At 44.5% G+C, this 23,680-nt stretch overlaps 2 protein-coding genes across 8 annotated transcripts in view; both read right to left on the bottom strand.

Moving 5' to 3' along the window:
• LOC118510140 overlaps window positions 1–15,041 on the bottom strand; it is a 45,264-nt gene extending 30,223 nt beyond the window's left edge. For 2 of the 6 annotated variants that reach the window (XM_036051625.1, XM_036051621.1), the window contains exons 1-2: window positions 13,677–15,037; window positions 12,255–12,425 (exon numbers count right to left, since the gene is read on the bottom strand). The gene's annotated coding sequence lies outside the window, so the exon portion shown is untranslated. Of the gene's footprint in view, window positions 1–1,140; window positions 4,254–12,254; window positions 12,426–12,553; window positions 12,574–13,676 lie in introns of those variants that run through there. The other 4 variants (XM_036051622.1, XR_004905970.1, XM_036051623.1 and 1 more) reach the window with 4 other exon arrangements.
• Window positions 15,042–17,692: 2,651 nt separating this feature from the next.
• LOC118512625 (multidrug resistance-associated protein 1-like) lies at window positions 17,693–23,012 on the bottom strand. 2 transcript variants are annotated; one of them, XM_036057320.1, is made up of 7 exons: window positions 22,559–22,966; window positions 21,801–22,462; window positions 20,204–21,700; window positions 20,062–20,141; window positions 18,580–19,990; window positions 18,129–18,510; window positions 17,693–18,056 (listed from the first exon to the last, which is right to left on the bottom strand). In XM_036057320.1, the coding sequence occupies exons 1-7, from the start codon at window positions 22,892–22,894 to the stop codon at window positions 17,862–17,864; spliced, it is 4,563 nt and encodes a 1,520-aa protein (XP_035913213.1). In that variant the 5' UTR covers window positions 22,895–22,966; the 3' UTR covers window positions 17,693–17,861. The 2 variants fall into 2 exon arrangements, with proteins under 2 accessions (XP_035913213.1, XP_035913214.1); XM_036057321.1 differs by having other exon boundaries at window positions 17,716–18,056; window positions 18,580–19,951; window positions 22,559–23,012.
• Between the last annotated feature and the right edge of the window lie 668 nt (window positions 23,013–23,680).

The following is a 23,680-nucleotide window of genomic DNA, read 5'->3' as shown; positions in this document are numbered from 1 at the left end:
GAGAGAGAGCCTGGGAGTGATAAGCGAATGTCCGGACGACTCGTACGTAGCTCAGTGATAAATCTTGGTGTGTGGGCTATTTATAATGCCACAATAAACCCTTCTCCTGATAACAAGCGGCTTAGCGAGGTGTACCTTAGATGACCGGCTGATGAGTTTTGAGGTTACTACAGCTATTACTGGTAGCACGATCACCAAAACAAAGATCTAGTAAGAGATCTGTTCGGCGGAGTTTTAGTAGTAGAGTTGTAAGTCCGGTTGTCTCTACGGTTTTATCTCGTACCGCCAACTATTGATTAATGATTTGAAGCTCTACCATCAGAACGTCAACCACACTGTTACCCAGGAATGGGCGGCATTGAGCTGTAGCGTAGTTGTAGCTTTCGACACGCCATCCGGAGTGTGTAGCGAAATTGAAAATTGTCCCACCACACGAAACCGATTCGTCACGCGCTTCCGGTGAGCTGTAGCGCTTTGTAGGCTTCATGTCCAAAGCCTCTAGGTGCTGTCTCTGTATCTACTAGCCAGTACCTGTACCTCGGACTCGGACAATGCATTCTCGGATCGGTTCTGATCATCGCAACTGACCTCACACGCTATGTTTGTGCAACAGCACAGCCTAGACCCAGTTCGGGAACGATTAAACTTGAAAAGCACAAATTTTCTAATGTTTCGTGACGGTATCTTATCAGAACCGCTGGTCCGGTCCACGCCAAAACCGTTTGTGGCCGCCGCCGCCACCACAATTGGACGACCCAGAGAAGACTTCGGAATCCTTTATCTTATCGGTTGGGACAGGCAAATCTAGCAACCCTGTCGGTGAACGCCTCCGATAGTGGGCTACAGCTGTCCGCGGCAACCTGTCTTATCGTGGCAGCGGGTGAGTGCTGTGCACACTCCTCTGTCACTTTTGTTTCACTGGGAAGTGTGTGTGTGTGTGTGTGTGTGTGTGTGTGCCTTCGAGAATTATGCGCGTCATCCACAAGCGTCCTCATTTAGGGTAAGGTCGTCTAAGGGCAATCGACGCGCATATCCATGTTGGAATGAAATTAAAATTGTTTGCTTATGCAACAGCAGCTCTTAAATCACGATTGAAAAGAGAGAGAGCAAGAAAACAGAAGCCGGGAATCCAATAAATAATAATATTACCGGTTTCTTGAGGCACTTGTTGCAACATTGTAACAGGCGAGACCCCTATTCAGCAAACTGAACCACGGCAGGGAATCCGGTTTACCAAAAACGATTCCCATCTAGAATTGCATGATCTCTTTCGCAGAAATCTTCTTCGGAGATGCATCCTGGCAGAAGGAATCCAAAAGAGAACGAGCACGTAACTGTCAAATTTATTAATCTCTTCTTAACACCTGATTGTGCATATTTTATTTCGTTATTAGCTTGATTCATCTTTCTGCAATAAATAAGTCCGCCGTTCGTAAATAATTCCTGTCGCTTCCGTTGCAGTCTTGGTGCTTGGAATCTTCCTCTGCTGCAATTCGTTGCGTGTCTCGACGGGATGCATTATCACACAGGAGACTTTAAGGGAGAGCTTGTATTCTGACATGTCATTTGAATATTGGGGAGGATTTGTACGTCTTTTAGCAAAACAGAAAAAAAAAGATTTAGCAACGAAGCTCTTATAATCAAAAAGCTGTCTGTGAGCTGTTGCGGACGGCCCTCTCTGACAACGGCACCGTTTTTTTCTGTACAATTTAAAAACCCATCAAGCAAAATTTAACATGAGGTCAACGGGGATCACCGGCATTAAACGGTATTCACACAAGAAAGGTACCCAGGGGGGTTTTTTTGTTGTTGGTTGGAGAGCCACATTAAGACAACATATTTTTAGAAGAGTGGTCAAAGTGAGTCCAAAAAAAGCACCTCATCACACACACACACACACAGGCATTCCAAGAATCGGGCCCTTGTTGTAAGCAGCGGGTTAGCAGACGGATTTCGTTTTATCATTCCTTCTCAAAACGTAGTCTAATCTTCGGAAGCCTTCGCTCAATAGTCATCTGCACTCTTCTCGGGCCCACAACGGGTTGCTCGCACAGCGGGTGACAAAGTGGTTTATTTACATCCCACGTCAGCAGCAGCCACAAAAAAAAACAACACAAACTCTTCCAGCATTAAAGTAAACATAGCTAAGAGGTTTGGCCATCATTTTATATAATTTGTTTGTGTTTTTTGTGTGCTGGTCCACCATTTCTGCTCACTAAGCGATTCGAATGAATGCGCTGGACATTTCTTTGCTCGGTAAACGGTCGCAGCATAAAACATTAAACGATACAAAGTATGCAAGGAAAAAACATAAATGTGGATAGACATATTTGGGTTTGGGTTTTTTTTTTTCTTTCGAATCGTCTTATATAGCAATTTTAATTGTTAGTTAATGACATTGACAGGACCGAGGTTCAAATCCCATCTAGACCGCCTCCCTGTACGTAGGGCTACGACTACTTTACTATGGGTAAAATTAAGTAACAAAATGGCAGGCCGAGACCTCTCGAGGTTGTAGTGCCAAGGAAAAAGAAAGCTAAAAGAAGACTTTTTGATTGAGTTCTCCATTTATTCATTCCGAAGGTATATTTATTAACGGCTTACGGTATTCTCCGTCCTTCAGCCCATAGTTGTTCAGGCCACATAATGCTTTTAATGTCGCAATTAGAGTATATTTATAAGGAGCAAGGGATAATATTTTAAGCAACGCTACCGAAGGGCCCATAATGTAAATTAAAAGCAGTCGTATAAGTCAAAACCGATCGACAGAGGCCGATACGAACCCTTATCTTTCTACACTCTCTTAACAAATTGATTTTAACATATTCCGCTTTGGATTAGTCTGAAACATTGAACCAAACCAAAACAGTGTATGAGGAAACTTTTAAAGCTAATTTTTTTTTATATAATTTTTATGTTAGTTTTTCAAGTAGATTTATTACCTGTGTTGTCAAAACAATTAAACTTAAATAATGAAATTTATTATCAAAGCAAAGAAAACAAAATCAGGTTGAGATACTGACTACAGTTTAAGTTTCTTCTGGTCTCACCTTAAGAAAAGGTTTCAACCAGTTTTCCCTTTGACTATAATTTTATTTCTTATATATGTATTTTTTGAAGAAGTTCATGAAGCTTGGTTTAGCTCAAAAATCCCGGAATTATATTATACAAAATGCAGTTTCATATTCTCCAATCATATCCAACAACCACTCGCTTACAAACCCCTGGAACAGAAGCAAACGTACACATTGTTATGATAGTTAAGAGCGTGTAAAAGATGACTATTACACAACCGATAAGTTAACCCCGCACATAAGGAGAGCATTTAGATTGTCTCCTTCCCCATCATTAGTGTCGTGCCACGCGTGTGTGTGTGCGAGGTTGTATGTACCATTTAATCTATTAAAACCTAATTATCAGCAAGACAACCGGTACTGGCGGCGCTGGGTTTAGTGAAGAACCCTTCACACAACACGTGAATGATACGTGAGATGGCACAAAAAGCTTCCCCGTCTTTGTACGCTTCTGAACACTAGCAAGCACACTATCACAGGTGAAAGGTGAATCGAAAAGATACCGACAGACTTACTGAGATCTCTAAGTGATAAGAATAATCGAAGAGTGGGCGGTCGTAGCGGTCAGAATAAAGTTATTATTTTAATAAGCAGGATGTGGTGTGATTAGCATAACGATTCAGGGATTAGTCAACCTGGAAAAGTGATTATAAATCGCATTTTGAATGATTTTTCGATTAAATATGACATTAAATTGCAATTTAAAACACTTAAAACCGCATTAGAAATGGGATAAAAATTGCGTCCTTAATTTTGTTCTAATTTCAAACTCTATAGTTCCATCCTTAATTGGTTCGAAAGCAACAAATGATAATGTAGTTTAAATTACTTATGACTAAAAATTAATGACTAAAGCAATAATACATTTTAAAGTAAAGCAATGAACTTTTGCTTAATAATGTTCTGTCAATAACCCTCGAATAAATCGACCCAACTGGCTCCACCTCAGCGTTTGAAAGGTATCTGTCCTGTAAATTTATCTCAGTCGTGTTTTTACGATTGCTACGGTGCGCTGTACCCCTTTGGTACGTCAACTTGAACTGAAATGACTTGTAGCCGTTGGGTTGTTGTTTCGAAATCTCCAGCACGTTCCTGGCTGCCGTCGTGTTATCGTAATCGAAGTGAAAACACTTGTTTCAATATGGAACGACCCGATACGTACACGCGACAATCTCCACCCTGTGAACAAGAAGGGATTTATGGCACTGGGGTTGTTGTTTTAAGAATGATAATGTATGTGTAGAAATAAAATTCAATCTAGGAATTTATTATAAAAATGAATAGCTTTTTTTCTTTAAAAAAATGTTAAAAAAAGGAAAGAGCATTGAATGTTGCAAATGTTCCGCTTTCGCTAAGAGGGAAGTAAACTTTGAAAGATAAAAATCACCTCACCTGATAACTTATCAAACGGAAGTTCGGAAAGTCATGCCGGGTAGACAAGAGCAGGTGCTCTTTACTTTACAGGCTTGAGTAAAAAAAAGTGAAGAAGAGACGGAACAATATTTTTTAATGTTCCATCCTCAAGTATTATTTTCATATTTGCAAAAAAAATTTAAGATTTTTTCTTTCTAATAATTTGACTCGATATTTTTTATACAAAAGATTTGTAAAATTAATTTACAAATCTTTGTATAAAATTGTTTAAATATAAATTTGAATTAATTTACAAATCTTTGTATAAATTAAATCCATTTTGTGTGTGTATGTTTCCATAAATAAGCTTTTGTTTTTGCTTAACCAAAAATTGCATAATAAAGAAAGTTCCAAAATAGCGCTCAAAAAACACTAAACCAGCCACAAAAAAACGTAATAGAAATTAATTAGTCACAAAGAGACATTTTTCTTTCGCTTTTCATCGGCCGCCTTCGGTTGAGTGAGTTCAACGCTATAATTCATCACCCTCCTTTGGCCCCAACCTGATCCCCGCCTCGGCTGTTAACCATGGCAGTCAGCAAATTTCGCTCATTTTCCGCACCAGCAGCAGAACTGGCTGCCAGAGCAGCAGCAGCAACAACAAAAAAAGGAGTTACTTTGAAGGTTTTTGAAGCGATTAAAACGGTGGGACACCGGCAACAGTCCCCAGAAACTGTCACGGGTAAATGCAACGTATGTGTGGACGGGTGTCATTTTAAATAATTTTTCCTCATTTTCAAAGTACTCACACAAAAAGTACACGCGAGGGGGGCTGCAATTTGAGGATAAACATTATCGGGCCAAGTAGACCGAAACGGGCTGATAGCATCGCGCCAGGTGTCCAGACCTCCAAAGGCTCGATCGGACGCAACAGGTTGATTATGCTTCAGTGGCCGATAAATGTCATGTGTTTTTGAAGGCTTCCGATGGCGATCCGCACAAAAGGTTGGCCGGACAATCAAGACCGTATGGAAGCTAATTGGATTGAAAACAAATTAACGCCACATTGCTGTGCGATGCGCTCAAGCAAAAGGTGTTAAATGTATCAAATACGAAACACAACTTTAAATGTGTGCATTAAGCAATTAAAGTGTGATACGCACAGAGAGAAAGTTCACAGACACACACATACAGAGTGACAAAAAAAAATAATTCAAATTAATCTTCACCACCACCAGCAGTAAATAGCACAATTTGCATCCAGAAAGGCTTGGCACAGTCGAATGAGCATGGCGGCAACGTGTCCACGAAAGCGAGAGCGAAACAAATGGACCCCGCGAGTAAGTTGTCTCATTCGAACGAAAGTGACAAACGTGGCGGCAGGCACGACAGACTAAACGCTTTCCAACTGAAACCCCAAATGAGCCCCCTTTTTCCGGGATGGATTGACTGTGAGTGAAATTTTCCCCTTTTTTCCGCAGAGAGAAAGCCTAAAATAAAGCATTCCAGTGTATTAAGAACGAATCGCAAGTTGAAAATCCACCCCGGAGGCAAAATTCGTTTCGTCCACCATGGAATCAAGCGGAGAGGCAAATAAAAAAAAAATGGCTGAACGAGGCAATAGCATTTGTGAAACGCAGTGTTCTTTTCGCGTAAAGCTCCAATGAATTTGAAAAAAAAAAGAAATAAGGCACAAACGCCAGCAAAAACAGTGCATAATAACCTAAAACGAAGCATTTCGCTACACATACAGAGAGCTGGAGGTACAATACACAGTACAGTAGCCGGCCAAGACCTAATGAAACGTGCGATATACTCGTACTAGTGCCTGTGTACTGGTACCCGTCAAGCCCACGACCACACGCATCTCCGAGTGGGGCCACACGTCGCTGTTGGCCTCCCTGGGAGGTGGTGGTTGAATTCATTTAAAAAAAAAAACGGTTGTGGAAAAACAACACACGAAGCTAGAACGTACGTGAAAACTACTAACATACCTTTGGTTGGGAGGTTACGGGTAGGAACAGGGAAGGGTTCCGATCGTGACGAAATACTATACCACAATTCGAACCCAACCTGAGCTCCCAGCTGCCAACGTGATCTTCAAATACGATGCGCATTGAGGCGCAGACGATGATACCGCTTTTTTGCCCCCCCTCCCACTCTGTGTGACAATTTCTGAGGCCCTCCACATGTGCTTCGTAACACACCATGAACCCCCCAGATGCTTTGTGACATTGGAGAGTTCTGGAGTTACGCTTGGCGGTGCAAAAACTCATGTTCAAACGGTGCATACTTATGGAGACGACGTCGTCGTACAATCACAACCGTCACCGTTCAATGGGTATGATTTCTTGCATCCGCTGGGAGGTTCAGAACTTTGGGCCGAGGCCCTCTCAGAAGATGAAGGTGGTGGGTTTACGGTTGATTGCCTGCTAGATTTCTCGTTTGAGGTTAGGTTTTCTGTATCACAATGTTCCCTTTATTGTGGACACTTTCGCCACTGCTGTCAGCCACACCGCTCTCCAAGGGCTGATATTGATACGAAGCTCGCCAAGGTGGTGGCGAAAGTGGCCATCTCGCTTTCTGCATCTAATCGCCTTACGGAACCCATTGTGGAACTGCAATCTTGCGGGAAGAAACACGTCCTCTATTTGCACACACACACACATACGCTGCTAACTAGATTATGTTTGATGGAGATGTCTTCGATTACCGGGAGCTTTGCACGCTGGTGTTGTTGTGGTTTTAGTTTCACTTTCCTTCCGAAAGGGTTTTTAGTTCTTCGACGATGCACATTGAGGTAGGCCCCATTACAATAGAGGGCCAAAATGGTAAGTAATCAACTCGTTTTTTCCTTCCTCCTTCGAACGCTAATCAAGCGTAACCAGAGCACTGTTGGTGAGTTGTGGCATGGTTTGCTGCATAGCCTACTTTGTAATATGCCTTTTTAATAATTATCCTAATGTATTCTGACCACAGACCCTAGTTGGAATAGCAATGCTTTCCACTCACCAATCTATTGGACAGCTTGCGAAAAATGGAAGCGAACGGCGATAACGTTGCACAATGGAACTGCAACGCGTGTGAGTGCATCGGCTGTTTGTCCGGTAGGGGAGCTGTGATAACGACGAAACAATGACGAAATGAGGCTATGATAATGGTTTACGTCCAATGGGCAGTCGAGTAATCCTGGCGAGAGTCATGATAAGTCGGTGCCAGCTTACAATATCCGGGCTCAGCATGTACAGCGTCCGGAAGGGTCGAAGTAAACATCTTAATGTCAAACTGTAGTGTCATTGCTGTAGTGGATATGGAGATGTAGCTGTCATTTAGAGAGACCACCCCGCTGGAGATCTACGCACAATACTCGATTCTTGAATGCTATTTACAGGTTTTCGCTAGTGTACTCCAAGTTCTGAAGTTCACAGCTACTTCATCGGCAGCATTTGCTCATGTAGTACGGTCGCATTTGCATAGGCAAACAATTAATCGCTGCTTCGTAAATGTGTGTACAGCTCCCAGGGAACTAACGTCCAGTCGGGATCTGCAGTTGAGCACGCGACCCTGGTACGCCATTGATATCGCGCAACCTGCAAGTGGTGTCGAGGTGGACGCTAATAAATCATGTACAATTTATAGAACGCATCGACGCACTGTGTAGAACTGGGGAGCTGGGAGACGTTCGAAGCGATAAGCAAAGAAAAGAAGAACTGGGAAGAGGTGCGTCGCACGCTAGAGAAAAATGTTGTAATTAACCGCGCAAACCGCACCAACCAGGTATGGTGGTCGTCGTCGTCGTGGCAATTAATCAGCTAACAACCTGCTCCGGCAACTCGAACCTCGACCGCGTGGTCGGTGAGATGATGCAGAAGAGCAGGCGATCGGGAGAAGCATAGGCAACGACACGTCGGTCACGGTTGTCAACGCCGTGGAAGTTCATGATTGGGGCCTACGGGCTTATGTTGAGACTTGATCAGACAGGGAACTCGAAAAACCGATTGGTGATTTATATGGTTGTAATGCACAAGACATCAGACATTTGATTCTTCGTTAGGTAGGTTAAGAAACGTACTGATGTGGCTTCCCTCTTAAACTCCAGCTCTCTTAACAGTCTGTGACGTTAAAAATATATGTTTACGAGCTTGGTGCAACTAGATTCTAAGCTGGTTTGAATTACTTTTGAATACATTTCCGTTTTTATTTCCTTTACGGCCCTATTCACACCTGTCGTTTTATGACCCGTGCTTTACCCGGCCAGTAAGCTACCGACGCCATACCCATGAAGTCACACTGCAATAAACGCACTTGAGAAGATGCCTGCGCTGGGTCATAAGGGCGCTCGTAAACATCGCTTGCTCTCTTCGTCAAGCAAGACAAACTTGCCGATCAATTTACAACAGATCATCATCACTCGCACAACCCGTGGCACGTGAGTGTAGTTATTCGTGGTTCGCTTTACACGCCCATTCGCCATCATCACCCCACAGCTTGGTCGGTGGGCGTGAGAGATACAGCAAGAAAAAAGGCGCAAAAATCAAAACACAAATCAAGACCAAGCGTCCATAAAAAAAAGCGTGCTGGCGCTCTCTCCCATCACAAAACACCCCAAACATGGTGTTAATTGATTAATCACTTCGTTAGGCAACGATTTAATGCAGGCTCGTGCTGCGTGCCAATCGAGGGAGGTCAAGTCCAGCCCGGGCCGCGTTCCAATACTCATTTACTAAAGATCTACTATACTTTGCGCTTCTCAAGTACTCCACCGGCTTACTATAAACGCAGATTTGACAGCTTGTTCTTGACAGCGGTCCTACGTAGGCCAGTCACTAAAACGAGGTCACATCACGGTGCAGAGGACGGACCGCCGTTGAGCGCTTTCACCCTTTTCCTCTCGGTTTGGCCAGGCGGCCAACAGTGGTTCCCGATCCGCATTCGTTCCGTTTCAATGTCATGTGCCCGGAGCGGCGCACACACACGTTAAGTAACTGCGCGAGAAGAAGCGGCCGGGTACGACTCGCTGGGGTCGCATTGTTGTTGCCCGTGTTTGCATGCTGTGACGTACACGGTAGCATTAATTGAATACTTGTGTACACACGCACACAGCGCTTCATCGTGGCCGACCGGCCCAAAGCTATCCACCCCCCTCCCCGCGTCCTTCTTCCACAAATCCCTGGAAGACCCTTGGTGATGGTGGTGGTGGTGGTGGTAGTCGTGTGGTAAATAACGACAATTGCCATGTTGCAGCTATTTATTTGTGTGTTTTATGCGGCGACTCTCGTCACGGGGATAGCCACCGGAGGAGGCGAGCATGAGGCCGGCTTGAAGGGAGAAAAAACTGCATGGGTGTGTGAGTCTCGAACGTACGCGGCACATCGTTTTGGACCGTGCAATGCAAAGCGCTGAGCTGGCTGGTTGTTCCTGAGATTCATAATTGCTTTATGGATAGTTGACTAGCGTCTTCGCACGGTGCTAAGCTTGTTGAGCGCGAGGTCGGTTGTGTTTGCTCCAGCTCCAGAGAGAGTGATGATGTTCTGCCCATATAAATGTCATGTTCTAGTAAATATCTGTGCTAAAAGCATCCGGTACGCGCGTTTGTTCTGCTTGTAAACGGTCATGTAAATTATTTTACACGCGTACCATGCTTTATGTTGTACAAGAAAGTGTATGTGTGCTGTCTTGTAATTGAATTCTCAGGGCGAAACATGCAATCGAACCTCATTGAAGCATGGCGGCTCCATCTGCCGCAATCGCCATTACCTTCGAGCTGACAGTGCTGTCAATCGACGATGTCTTGTCATGGTACCGGGCGGGAAAAGTGTTCCCATTTTCCCTTCAGAAAATGCGGCAGATTAATGGACGTCGCGAGAAGGCACGAAAAGGTGTCGAAAGCCAAGGACGGAACGAAAACTACTAGCCCGTTTAGTAATGGTCGTTGAGTGCCATTAAACCGCTCGGCATCAGTTCGGTAATATTTGATTATTGCTTCAGTAGTGTGTTCATAATTGAACCATGGGTACCTAGTCAACCTAATGGTTCCCTTGAAAAGTCCTCCAGACTAGTCTCAACTAAGCGGAATTTACATTTTTACCTCCACTAGATCATTTTCATCTCCCGATTTTTATGTACTCTCGCGGGCCGATTAGTCACTATATTAGATTGCACGATGGCCGGCAGGCAATTCGGCTGGTTGGCAAAATTAATTTCCCTCAACCGCTAGTTAACGATTTAATGCCCATTAGACTGTCAGTTTGTCGGCCGCACGATACCGACCGGGTTTGGGCCGTGTTTTACGATCGATAAAATGGGCAGGATGAACCTTTGCGTTGTTCGGTTTCATTTTTTTCTGTTCCGATGTATTTTTAGACTGAACTTGGAGCAAGTGTCACCTCAAAAATAACGATGCATGTGTATTTGATAAGTGAAGAAAAAAAAAGTTGAACTTGCTCTAAAAAAGTTATCCTGTGTTCAACTTATTTACCAACTTTAAACCAAATTTTACAATAAATTAATTTTTTTATAAAAATTTAAATTTATTTTTAATCTTTGTTTACTAGTGCTGAAGAATAAAATAGAAGTAAAAGCCACCTATTCGTGGGGATTCTATCAATTTCCAAATGAAATCTCAAACATTCTTTTCAAGCGAGGTTGCGAACTCACTGTTTCTTAAGTAACTTATTTTCAGCTTTTCTCAAGAAATTAAAATCAACATCAACATCAACATCACCAATCAACAAATCTTAAACAATGTCTGACTAACAAATATTCAGGGAACTATTCCATCGATTTTAACCGAGCATGCCCGGGATAAGGCAGAATAACAGGGAGGAAATGCCTTGTTAATATATGTGAATTTGTAATCGTCAACACATGCGGTGTTGACAATACGGCGTCATGCCGTAATACTGGAATTATAAATAATATTCCATCGATTTGAGGATTGGATAAAACCCTTAACGCTGAGGATCCGTATGCAGAAGGGTAGGAAACGAGTACGCAAAAGCAAGCAAAAGAGTTCATTCATGAGATGCACGTGGTTGGTAATAAACGGTCAAGTACGCTAAGACTCAGGATGGGCATTGAAAATATGAAAATTCATGCAGAAGAACCAACAACCGACAGGTCCATGCTTAGGCTCACAGTAAGGCAAGAGCCAGATCTCAGTGATCTCAGGAATCTTAACAAACGACTGCACTGTTTGAGATTTTTTGTTCTTGTTCTTTGGGACCTCGAAAGGTTTCGACATTGTCTTTTTGCCTTATATCAAGAACTAAAAATTGGTGGCACAAAGATTCAAGTGCAGATGTTGGCACATAGCGCCTAGCGTGTGGTCCCCACTCTGAGAGAAGCCTCAAGGGGCTTACTATTGCGTCACAACGTGGAAAGGAAGCTTACGGGAGAGGCTTCAGGATTTCCGAGTGGTAATAAGAAACTGCGAGAACGTCAATCCAATTATTACCTTGTAGCGTTACAGGAGTCTTAGCCCAAAAAAACGTCCAGATAGAGAATTGGACACCTATGCCTGTTATGTGTTGCATGATGTTACACTACTGGGCATGCTCAACAATTTCTCGAAATATTTTCATAATTCTCATTATTTTTAACAAACGTTTTCATACTTAAATAATTTACTTCATTAATAAGATAATCAATAAAAAAGTGGTTTATTGGAATCTTACAACAACTTTTTGGTAAAAAAAATTGAATGAAGTCATCCCCGCATATTTTGCAATCGGAGAATAAAATATTGGCTGTCCCTGTTAGTAAACTCTCCCACTCCCTCGATCTCTCACTCTCCCCCAAATAAAAGATCACGTGAGCGCAACTTACCTCTTTTTGTGCTAGTAGCAGCAGTCTACTACGCTCCAGTTTACCGCCAGCAGCTGTCAAACCCGGTTTTGACACTTCTCGTTCAGTCGCTCGTCTTTCACTATTTCACTACGCGTTCTTTTTTTTCCACCGTACGGGGACACACTCTCACACCACACACAAACACAAAACCTGGATGAAGTTAAAGTAATAAGCAAGAAGAAAAAAGAAACAGGGACGTAAGCATCAAAGAACTATGATGGATCATCACGAACACCGCACCACTTCGTGGGTTTTGTTGGCGTATTTGTGCGCGCTACCGTTTCTATTGTTGCCGGTTCGTCGTGCTTTTGATTATCGGTCGCTGCACATGCACATACATTCAAAGTAGCATCACCCCACGAACAACCACCCCCGTATCGAACAACCTTTGCAATGGTGAACACGTTGCACCTGCCACACAACGCACGAGGGAGGCCATCGAGAACGGTAGCGTCAACGGGTGCATCTTATTAGCACACGAAATTAGCACACCACTACACAACCACACACACACACATAAACAGCGAATGAATACATTTTTTTCTATTTACTACCACAAAGCTCAGCAAAGGGCTCAGTGTTGATGCGCCTCTTCTTTTTTTGTTTGTTTCTCGGTTGTGAGTTTGCTTCGGTCTCACTGCCGGCCGACCACCCACAAACAGGCCAGGCATGCAACACACAATGTAGTCAAATTCCGGTGCAAGCTCGCGGATTTACTCGGCGTGTTTGTGTGTGTGTGTGTGTGTTACGCAAGTAATGAAGTGTTTTCTTCTGCTTTTTTCCACTGCCTACTTTAGCAATTTTGTTCACACGCGTTGGGCCCGGTGCCCGGTTCTAATCGCATATCGAATCGATCGATGAATGCTCTAGGAATGGGGGGGTTGGAAAGACGGGCGAGAGCTACAAAAAAAAACACACGCGAAGCCAGCTTTCGATATCGTTGATGATGTTTTTGTTTTCTTCTTCGCTCGTCGTTCTTCGGCGTGTTGTTTTTTTTTTCAAGGTGCACCACCAATTCTCACTCCACCCCAACAACCCCTCGGCTCCCGGACCATACGTTATGGGGGTGGCCTTCATCGGCACTCAGCACACGCTCGGGAGGGGTTGGTTTTTCGCTACCATATGTTATCACACAACCTGCCCACTGGCGACGAACAAGACCCGGCAGCCTCACGCTTTATCACTTATCTTCACACTTGAGTCGTAGGAGGTGAGGGAAGGAGTGAAAAAGTGGGGTGAAACAATCCACTGGGCACACATACACACCACAATCAACAGACCGGCGGCAAGAGGGAGACACTTTTCGCGCGCCTTTTAGTCGACGGTTGTTTTTCTGTTTTAAATTCATTCGTTTTCCACGCTGTTGATTTAATAGACAATTTTTTTTCTGCAGCTTCTTACCCGCTTTTCACGCCTTTTTCTCTTGCTTCGTTTTCCGGATACAACCGTCGTTAAGTTGATTTTCCGATCGCGATTTCGGCGTAGGGAGCGCGCCACGATAAACACGCCACGACACACGCTGAAGACTGAGCGCGCGTTTGCGACACGGAACGACGTTGCGTTACGGTGACCCGTTCTGTTGCGATGAGCGACACACAAACAACACGGCAGCAACCAAACAACACACGCACGCACGCACGGAAAAACTCGCGCGAAAAAGGCACTCACTAAGCGATACACACACACTAGGGCAGCTTTCCAACCGACAGAAGGAAATGTGGCGCGCGCGTATACACAACGCTACGTGAAAAGTGAAAACAAACCACCAACACTAGTGTAAGATGAAAACGGTTGATTGCTTTCTCTCTCTCTCTCTCTCGCTCTCTCTCGATCTTCTGCTCTGCGAAGGAAAAATGCGCCGAGCCCGCCGAGGAAAACTAACTACCACCAACGAAAGGCACTTTAAACTGCTCGGTTTGAATCGGCTCCAGCATGTGTTTCCGGTTGCGCTAGGGGACGCGTGGAAAAGCCCGCCAGCTTTTCCAGATTTTTCTTTCTCCCTTCCTTTTTTTTGCTGATCTGACTACTGAGAGGAAAAGTTATGATTTTACCGCTTTGAATTTTCCGTCACCAAACTTTTAATGTCGCTATCGATTACAGTAACGGATCATCATTTTCGTGGAAAATTTCACATTTTTTTCATTGATTTTTCTTCTCACTTTTCTTCTGCCGACGTTCACTTCTTTAATGTCCTTTTTAAACGGCTATCGGCACTAGACTGCCGGGGCCGGGTTGATTTTTCTGTGGCCGTTTGCTTCTCCACTTGAGCACGCTTCAAGTGGCGGTCCCGGGATTGGTGTGATCCCGGGGAAATTCAAACAGCCACTGATTTTTCCTTTCTACACACTTTACCTCTGCTCTCCTGATATGTATACACCGACCGGGTGGTGGAAAACGATACTTTTAACTTTTTCTTTTTACACAACTTAACGCACAGTAGAAATTCACAGTAAACAATCTTTTCGTTTAGCAATACGGCCAGGCCGTTCTTTATGAATAAAAAAAAAAAAAAATCTTTTCGTTTTTTCCGTTAACCGTCTGGAAAGATTTTTCGTTTTCGGCACCGGTTTTCCGCACACGAACACAATCAAAGTACGGCTGGTTTTGAGACCGTCGGTTGGCGCGCACTTATTCGAACGAAAAACGACGTTAAAAAATCGAGCACTTCGCATACGGGCCACGGCATTCGCATGGCCACGGCATGGCACCACACACCGTGCTTGCCAGTGCTGCGTAGAAACAAAACTGACACAAGGGCCGCGTGCACTAGAAGGTGATGTGGTTGGGCTGTCCGTGTGTGTGTGTTCGTTTGCCGGAGACTTCGGGTTTGCCGATCGGGCGCCACGAAGTTTGGAAGCTTCCATGTGAGAGCAAACGAGAAAGCTTATCGGGTCGATGGGTGAAACGCTTCGCCTGGTGTGCTTTTCACCCTTATTGCGGTATTGCTACCCCTTTATGCAGGTGAAGCGTTTTGATGTATTTTATGCTTTTATGGGGAAACCAGTAAGATATTTATTTTCTAACGTTTTGATTTTTTGAGTTTTTGAATAACATGTTTCAATTTTGAAACGATAAACTGGAGCTTAATAACGTTGCTACTTATCCGTGATTACATGGATATTTTCCATATTTACAAACAATACCTTAACCACAAGCAGTTTCGAATCAATTTACTTTTAATATTTTTATTATCTTTTTAATCTTTCTATTAGAGTGTTATCGAACGAGTTGTTTAAAAATACTTGCTACTGGCAATTAAAATTATCTAAGCATATTTGAAAAACATTTGGACTTAAATTATGGTAAAAGACTCGAGAAGGCCCCCCCTAGAATCTTTTGTGTGCAGCACTGTGGCCTGTCATTTTTGTTGTACAGTGGGATTTCTGTATGGTCAAAACCCACTTGATGTAAACATTGTGCATTGTTCCTTTATACTGACAATAGACAGCGAGTAGAACATGATAATATACATTGTTACATGCGATTTGAAATGCTGATAATCTTATTTTTCATCCTTTCCTGAATATCTATGCCCGGTAACAAGTATTCATCGAATTACTGTTCCGTTACCGTCCGAGAACGCCGTGCATGTTTTAAGCCCGATTGTTCACCCCTAGTGCGACTGAAAACTAGTACGAAGCCCCTGTAACCTAAAATGAATGGTACGGTTAGCGGAGAGGGGATTTTAATCAAATAATAACAATATTTTATTCGACTTTCTTCAACCAATTTTGACCACACTGAAAGCACACTGAAAGCTCACTGTGAAGCTCTCGCAACGTGTACTGCGGATTGCATATCTTTAGGCGTAAATCCTACAGCGCCTAACAAATTTCGTCAGGGGGGGGCCTTCTCGAGTCTTTTACCTAAATTATCTTTTCATAAATTTTTATTGTCTAATAAATAATATTATTTAACCGAGCACGCCCGGGATAAGGCGAAATATCAGGGAGGAAATACCTTGGTAATTTTTTGTGATTTTTTGTTTTTTGTTTGGCATTTGTATTTCGTCAGCACATGCGGTGCTGACAACACGGCTTCAAGCCGTCATAATAAAAAATAACATAAAATTATTAATAATATTAAAATTAATATTGGTGATCATATTTGATAAAATTATTTGTTTTTTTTTCAAACCTCCTTCAATAAAGGAAATCAAAAATCTATGTTTGGCTTACAGCTTTCTTTTGGGAATAAATGTTATTTCTACTAAGTTTAAAATCATGGGGCGTTAGGCCGTCATAATCAAACTTATATAAATAAAGTTAGTTTAAGATTTTAATTTTAATATGAATGTTCTCATATTAAAAAATATTAATCATTTCTTACACATATTTATTTATTTTTATCGGCTTGAAAATACCTTTTTAATTTTTTATTTGATAAGGATGGCGAATGGTAAATAAAATTTTCAGTATTATTAAAAAAAATTCAACATGTATTTATCCGTTTCTAGTTTTAAAATTGAAAACAAAAATTTTGTTAAAGCGTGAAAGGTCTCAGGTGCCACTTTCATGCACAGCACTGTAATCTTAAACCGTGTGAAATATTTCATTCCGATTTTGTTTTCGACGTATAGTTTTTTGTAAATTTAAGCTGTTTCTCTTTCAACCAACACATTGAGCGTATGTAAGTTACTGGAAGAAAATAATACAACAAATTTAAATAATTTATTCTAAACATATTCCCGTTTAATCGGTTTGCGGCGCCATCTAGTGAAAAGGCCACTTGAACGCAATATTGTGTGGCACGTACGAAGCGTTTTTCAACCATACTTCAAAACTAAGCGTTTCATCTGCGCTTCTTAATTTAAAAAGGGGTTGTCAGGTTTTACAATTACATTTTTATTGCCTTTTATGCCATTTCAAAAATAATGCCTCGTGATTTGATTAAGAAGTGCAAAAATATGCATTCATATTATTTCTATCAGGGTTTTAATATGGAATATTTATTTTTGATGCTTTTTTATCTAGTACAGCGCTTCAAAAGAAGAGATTACTTAACTAATATCAGTGTTGTCGTTGACGAATTAAAAAAAAAATCGTTTTGTTTGCAATCTCTTTCAACACTCAATCAGAAGCTAAGTTTAAACGAAGCTGTGATTCATCGTAGTAGAGTGCATTCGTTTACAAACAATTTTCTTCGCTATTTGTACCAATTTTCTACACTACAACGCAAAACTACGAAACCTAAGGCAACGTTTCCTTGGTTTAACAAAATGTTAAAAAGCAACAAAAAGTTAAAAATCAACCACAAACCGTTATCGCCTTTGCGTAGGCTGTTGTAATCTAGCCAACAGGTCGTAAATGCCTAAACAAATGGGTTGTCGTATAATTTCGTATCGAGGTCGATAATGGTTGTCTACCGATGTACTAATCTGCTCGGCACCTGAGCATATAAAGATAAACAATGTTAGCAAAGGTTAAGGCTTTTTGGAAACTTTATTTGGTTTCGATGGCACTCGTCGTGCTTAAGCTAATGACGTAGAAGTACGGACAAACACGCTAAACTATTAACACTTACAGACAAAATTGATCTTCCTATGCTAGCTGAACACTCACACTGCATCAATGCTTGAGTCGATCATTAGCTTACGATACCGGCGTTCTTTGCCATGCTGTAGAAGATGGAGTCTCGGTTCGCTAGCAGGCTCTGGGGTGAGTCACACTCGGCTACCAAACCCTTGTCGAGCACCAGCACACGGTCCGAGTCGAGGATCGTGTTCAGTCGATGGGCGATGGTGAGGATCGTACAGTCGGCGAACTCCGTACGGATTGTTTTCTGGACGAGGATACGAGAAAAAAAGATTTAGTTAGAATATTTCCAAGAGCTGATGGTCAAGTCCATCCTTACCTGAATCAAGTCATCCGTCTCCAGATCTACGGCCGCCGTAGCCTCATCCAAAATCAACACCTTCGTCTTTCGCAGGATAGCTCGTGCTAAGCAGACGAGCTGTCTTTGTCCAACCGACAGATTCTCACCGTTCTCGGCGATCTCATGTTCCAGACCCGCAGTAAGACCCTTCACGAACGCCTTAAGATGGGATAGCTCAAGAGCCTTCCACACCTGATCGTCGCTGAAGTTATTGAAGGGATCCACATTCATCCGGAGAGTACCGGAGAACAGAACCGGGTCCTGTGGAATGATCGTCAACCGGCTACGAAGTTGATGAAGTCCCATCTTGGAGATGTCAAGCCCGTCGATGATGATTTGTCCACCGGCCGCTTCAACAATTCTAGATGAAAAGGCACAGAAGAGCATTGTAAGTGCGATATCTTGACAAAACTTCTTATGGACTACATACCTGAAGAGACCAAGTGTTAAGCTGGACTTTCCTGCTCCAGTACGTCCGACGATACCGATCTTCTCTCCTCCTCGAACTGCAAGTGAGATACCTCGAATGACCAAATCAAGACCCTCTCGGTAGCGGATCTGATAGTCCTTGAACTCGACCTTTCCTTCAACGGGCCATGCCTTGTCGACTGTACCCTTCTGCCATTCGGCTTCTCTTGGTAGTACGGTGTACTCTTCAAGACGCTCGATCGCAACAATGTTCGTCTCCACTTCAGCCGTCATGCGCACGAGGAAACTCAACACATTGGAAATCTGCAGCGCATAACTGATGGACAGTCCTACCGTTGCCTGGCCGATGGTGTCTCGAGCCAGGATGGCGAACAGAGCCGCAAACAAGATCACCAAACTTCCAATGATTTCCAATCGTACTCCCAACCAACGATTGGCCAGAATAGTTGGATATGTCACGAGCTGATTGTAGTCCACACGATGCTCAGACTCTTTAATGAAACGGTCCTGCTGAGCGTAGGCACGGATAGTTGACTGTCCACCGATGCTCTCGCCGAAGTGTGAGTAGATCGGACTTCTGGTGACGGACTCTAGCCGTTTCAGCTGCCGTGACGTTTCGATGTAGAATCGCTGCACGAAGTAGTAGATCACCATGAGCGGTGGTACGATCGCGAGGAAAATCGGCGTAGAGATACCGATCACGATAAACACACCGATGACGCTGAACAACATCAACAGCCAGGCACGGATGGTGGCTGGTAGGATGTTGTCCACCACGTCCACATCTTTCGAGAAGCGATTGATGATACGTCCGAGTGGCGTCGTGTCGAAGAAAGACATCGGCATATGCATGGAGCTCTCTAACAGTTTGTTGTGTGATTCTTCAGCCGCTTTCAAACAGCCCAGCGCCAGCAAGACCGATCCAATGAACAGGGCGATCGATTGAACTCCTCCCAGTGCGCCGTAAACACCGAGATACATATCGCGCACCGAAGTGTCAGTAATTGCTTCCGGATCTTCAGACCAATCGGTAAGCCACATGCTCGAGTAGATACCGCTGCCTTGATTGATTGCACTAAACACGACCGACCAGAACCCGAACTGGAATCCAATAGCCGTGACGTATTTCTTGTAAACGGCCCACGTTACTGCACCGGTAGCCGATTCTTCCTTTTCGATCAGTGTCGCCTTGTCCAGATTCTGTATGATGGGATCCTCCTTTTTGGCACTTGCCTTCGACTCTTGACGGCTGATGCGCTTCCTGCGCTGGTTACCGTTGCTGCCACCCGATCGTCCAGACAGCACGGACAGGGAGCGTTCCACGATACGTTTGGCCGTTTCGTCCTTGAGCGATTCTTGGATTAGCTTAATTTCTGGTGAGGAAATAGTAAGGTTAAAAGTTTGAATCAATTCTGTGGGGGAAGAAGCCAGATTAAATAACATTCTTTTTTTTTGGGGGGAACGCTGAACGTCATCAACCTACCGTCTTCGTCGGCTTCGTCAAGCTCTTGGATGTGTTGCGTGAGGAACTCGGCGAATGCACCCTTCTGGTCGAGTAGTTGCCTAATTTGAACAAAATTCATGAGAATGCTTCTATCAAAACAATGTCCACCATTAAAACTTACTGGTATGAGCCGCTCTCTGAGATCTCTCCATCCTTAACGACGAAAATGTTTTCCACGAATGGCAAGTAAGAGATGCCGTGAGTGACCAGAAGACGAGACTTGCCCACAAGCATTCCCGATGGTCCAATCACCTTCTCGAAGATGTGCTTGCCTACGTGAGCGTCCACGGCGCTCAGAGGATCATCAAAGAGGTAGATCTCAGAGTCCGCATACACTGCACGAGCCAATGCAACACGCTGCTTCTGTCCCCCGGAAAGGTTGATACCCTTCTCACCGATCTCCGTCGTATCACCTCCCGGAAGCATCTCAAGATCAGGTCTCAGCGCACAGCACTCGATCACATTGTCATATTTCTTCTGATCGAATGCCTTACCGAACAGGATGTTGTCCCGCAGCGTCGCATTCTGAATCCAGGCTTGTTGTGGGACATACGCGATCGAACCGTCCGTATTCACCACTCCACTAACCTTCTCCATCTCGCCGAGAAGAGCTGAGATCAGTGAACTCTTACCCGTTCCAACCGTACCAACAATCGCCGATAGCTGTCCCTTCTTGAGCGAGAGGTTGATGTTCTTCAGCGTTGGTGTCTCATCTCCCCAGGAAAACGTTCCATCCTTGATCGTGAGAGCTTCGTCGCTCTTGTGATTTGTCACATTGCTAGGATCCAGCTCGGCACTGTTTAGGAACTTATCGATACGCTTCACCGATACCCAAGCCTGCATGGAGAACGTTACCATCATGGGAAGCATACCGAGTGGGAAACGAAGAATATTGAACAGAGCCAGCGACACGAACGCGGTCTGTGGATCCAAAATGTTCTCATCATCCATCAGCACGTACACGGCGAATGACACGAGCGTAACGAGGAACGGTGCAATCGTGAAGGTGAAGTAGATACCTGCTCCATAGTATGCCATGCGCTTCAGAATTCCAATTTCTTCCTTACGCACTGTTAGGATCGAGTCCTGGAAGCTTGGTTCCCACGCGTACAGCTTCAGCACCTTGATTCCGCCAAGTATTTCGTTCATCTTCTTCACACGATCATCCTTGATCTTCATCTGAGCCACCTGAGCATCACGCATCTTCGTCGCGATCACTCCAGACACGGGGGTGATCAGGATCATCACACCCAGTCCAGCAAATACTGCTGCACCGAGAATATCGTACAGAAGGTACACACAAAGGGCGATGATCAACACACCCGACCATAGGATGTGCATGTACGACGTAAGCTCGAAGAAGCGTTGCGCATCGACAGCCATCAGGTTCACGATCTCACCAACCGTGGTGTCTTTCTTGGCCGCGCTCGAAATGCGCAGCGCCTTCCGATAGATCGCACTCACCAACCCGGTACGGATGCGAAATCCGCTCAGGAAGGTGTTGTAGTAGTACTGGCCGTTCAGCAGTGCCAGCAGCAGTGAGGCGGCAAACAGTGCGAACGTCAACAGCATGCCCTTCCACACGGGACCGTCCAGTGCAATAACCGCCATCATTTCTCTGCGAACGAACGGTATCGGGAAAAGGAAATAAATAAACACAATCGATTAGATTGACGTCACGTTATCGGGGACGACGAGGGTGACGAAGCGTGACATACTGCATGAGATAAGGTGAGGCAAACTGGAGTCCGGATATCGCCAGCTGTAGCATTCCCGCGAACCAAAATGGCGCGCCGTACGCCCGCACCATCGCGTACAGGGATGATCCGTTCGTTTCGGAGTGTGGTTTGTATTCGATGTTCGTTTTGCCCGCCTTCTTGTCTGCGGCGATCTGTTTTTTACGCCCGCTGACGACGCTCATGTTCCAGTACTTGTCGAACGGTGGGACTAGCTCGCTAGAGGTATCCTGCGGGTTGATGTCGTACATCTCTTCCATCGTGAGCGGTTTACGGAAACCTTTCCAGGCGAACGCATCGAAGTACAGGAACAGGAGTTTGGAGAAGAAGCTCGATTTAAGCTCCGGATTAGGATTCTTAGACTCGGGGTAATGACTGATCTTGGGTGCTTTGTCCGGGAACAGTTCCAGCACAAGCATCAAACAGATCAAGGAGTACTGGATGATGTAGCTGACGTATTGATACTCCCAAAAGTCAACCGTATCGCCAGATCCGATCGCGTTCGGTCGCTTATCGTTCTCCATCACCTCCGTGCGGAGCTGAATGATGCCGAAGAACATGCGCAGGAACCAAAACACAAACATCGTGCCCGACGTACGAACTCCATACTTTCGCATGAAGAACAGCAACACAAGCAAATCCATCTAAGGGAAACGAACGAACGAACAAACAAATACACACAGCATTACTTCCACTCGTCACGCATCACACTATCGCACTCCTCTATTTCTCACACTCACATAAGCCAACGCATTGAACACGGCCGTCAGAATCTGCACATCGTACAAGCCCTGCTCATCCTGGTAGCCCAACACCATGCCCAGATCGATCCAGGACATGCACATGAGCAGGAATATCACTAGCATCTTCGAGAGGTTGTACCAGTTCCATGGTATGTCACGGTACCGACTCCCGGTAATCTTCAAGATGTCGTAGATGGAGAACACGAACAAAAACGCACACGGTACCCACTGGAGGATGACGCGCTGGAAGCAGAACGTCAGGTTCGGATTGTCAATATCCCACACGAACTCCTCGTCCCAGAACGGACCACCGCAGAAGTCCTCGAAGGTCATCGTGGACCTGACGAACACGCGATATCAGCACACTATTCTCGACCGTACAAGAGCACTGTTACGTCGAGACTGAAACCCTCCACCCGGTAATCGGTACCGTTTTATACACCCATTCGGATTGGAGCACCGCGGTACCCCCTTATCGTTCAGTTTTATTGTCCCGATACTGGCCGTCGGCTACATCGTCGTCGCCGTGCGTACAATTGCAAAGCGATAGCACAGGCAGCGCTATACCATGTCGAGTCATCGGGCGATGAATACTATTGATTGGCGAATAGATGTTACCTTGCAATAATTCATCTTCCCTAGAAGGGAATCCGATAAGCGCCCGGGCACTGTTTCGCTGTGTCACGATGAGATACTCGAGCGTCTATCACGAGATGAACGCGCGCCGATGATGCTGATGATGGTGTTGATAATTGTTGCGGGGACAATCAGGCATCCCGATCCTGCTCGCCGAAGAAGCCGATCCATGCACCGTTATCGGGAATACCTTTAAACGCTTCTTCCACACCGCTACAGCCGATTGCGGAGTGCCTTATAGAGCTATCGCGCGTGTACTTGTACGATAGCCGGCCCTCTGATAGCTGCTCCGCGAGTACACGCGTCCACCGGGCAACTATAATTGGATATTTGTAAACCAGAAGTTTGCAGCACAATGTTCTACGCTCGGTTGGAGGCAACCGAGCCCAAGAGTGCGTCGAAAACGTGACTCCATCGCGGGTGCTTATCACATGACCCACCAGCAAACAGAAGGGCTCGACTTATCTGCTGGCCTGTCGCCTG

Source organism: Anopheles stephensi, chromosome 3 (assembly GCF_013141755.1).
Source record: "Anopheles stephensi strain Indian chromosome 3, UCI_ANSTEP_V1.0, whole genome shotgun sequence".
Classification (NCBI taxonomy): Eukaryota; Metazoa; Arthropoda; class Insecta; order Diptera; family Culicidae; genus Anopheles; species Anopheles stephensi.
The sequence above is the reverse complement of the archived record's forward strand: the minus strand, read 5'-3'. Positions and strand labels throughout refer to the sequence as shown.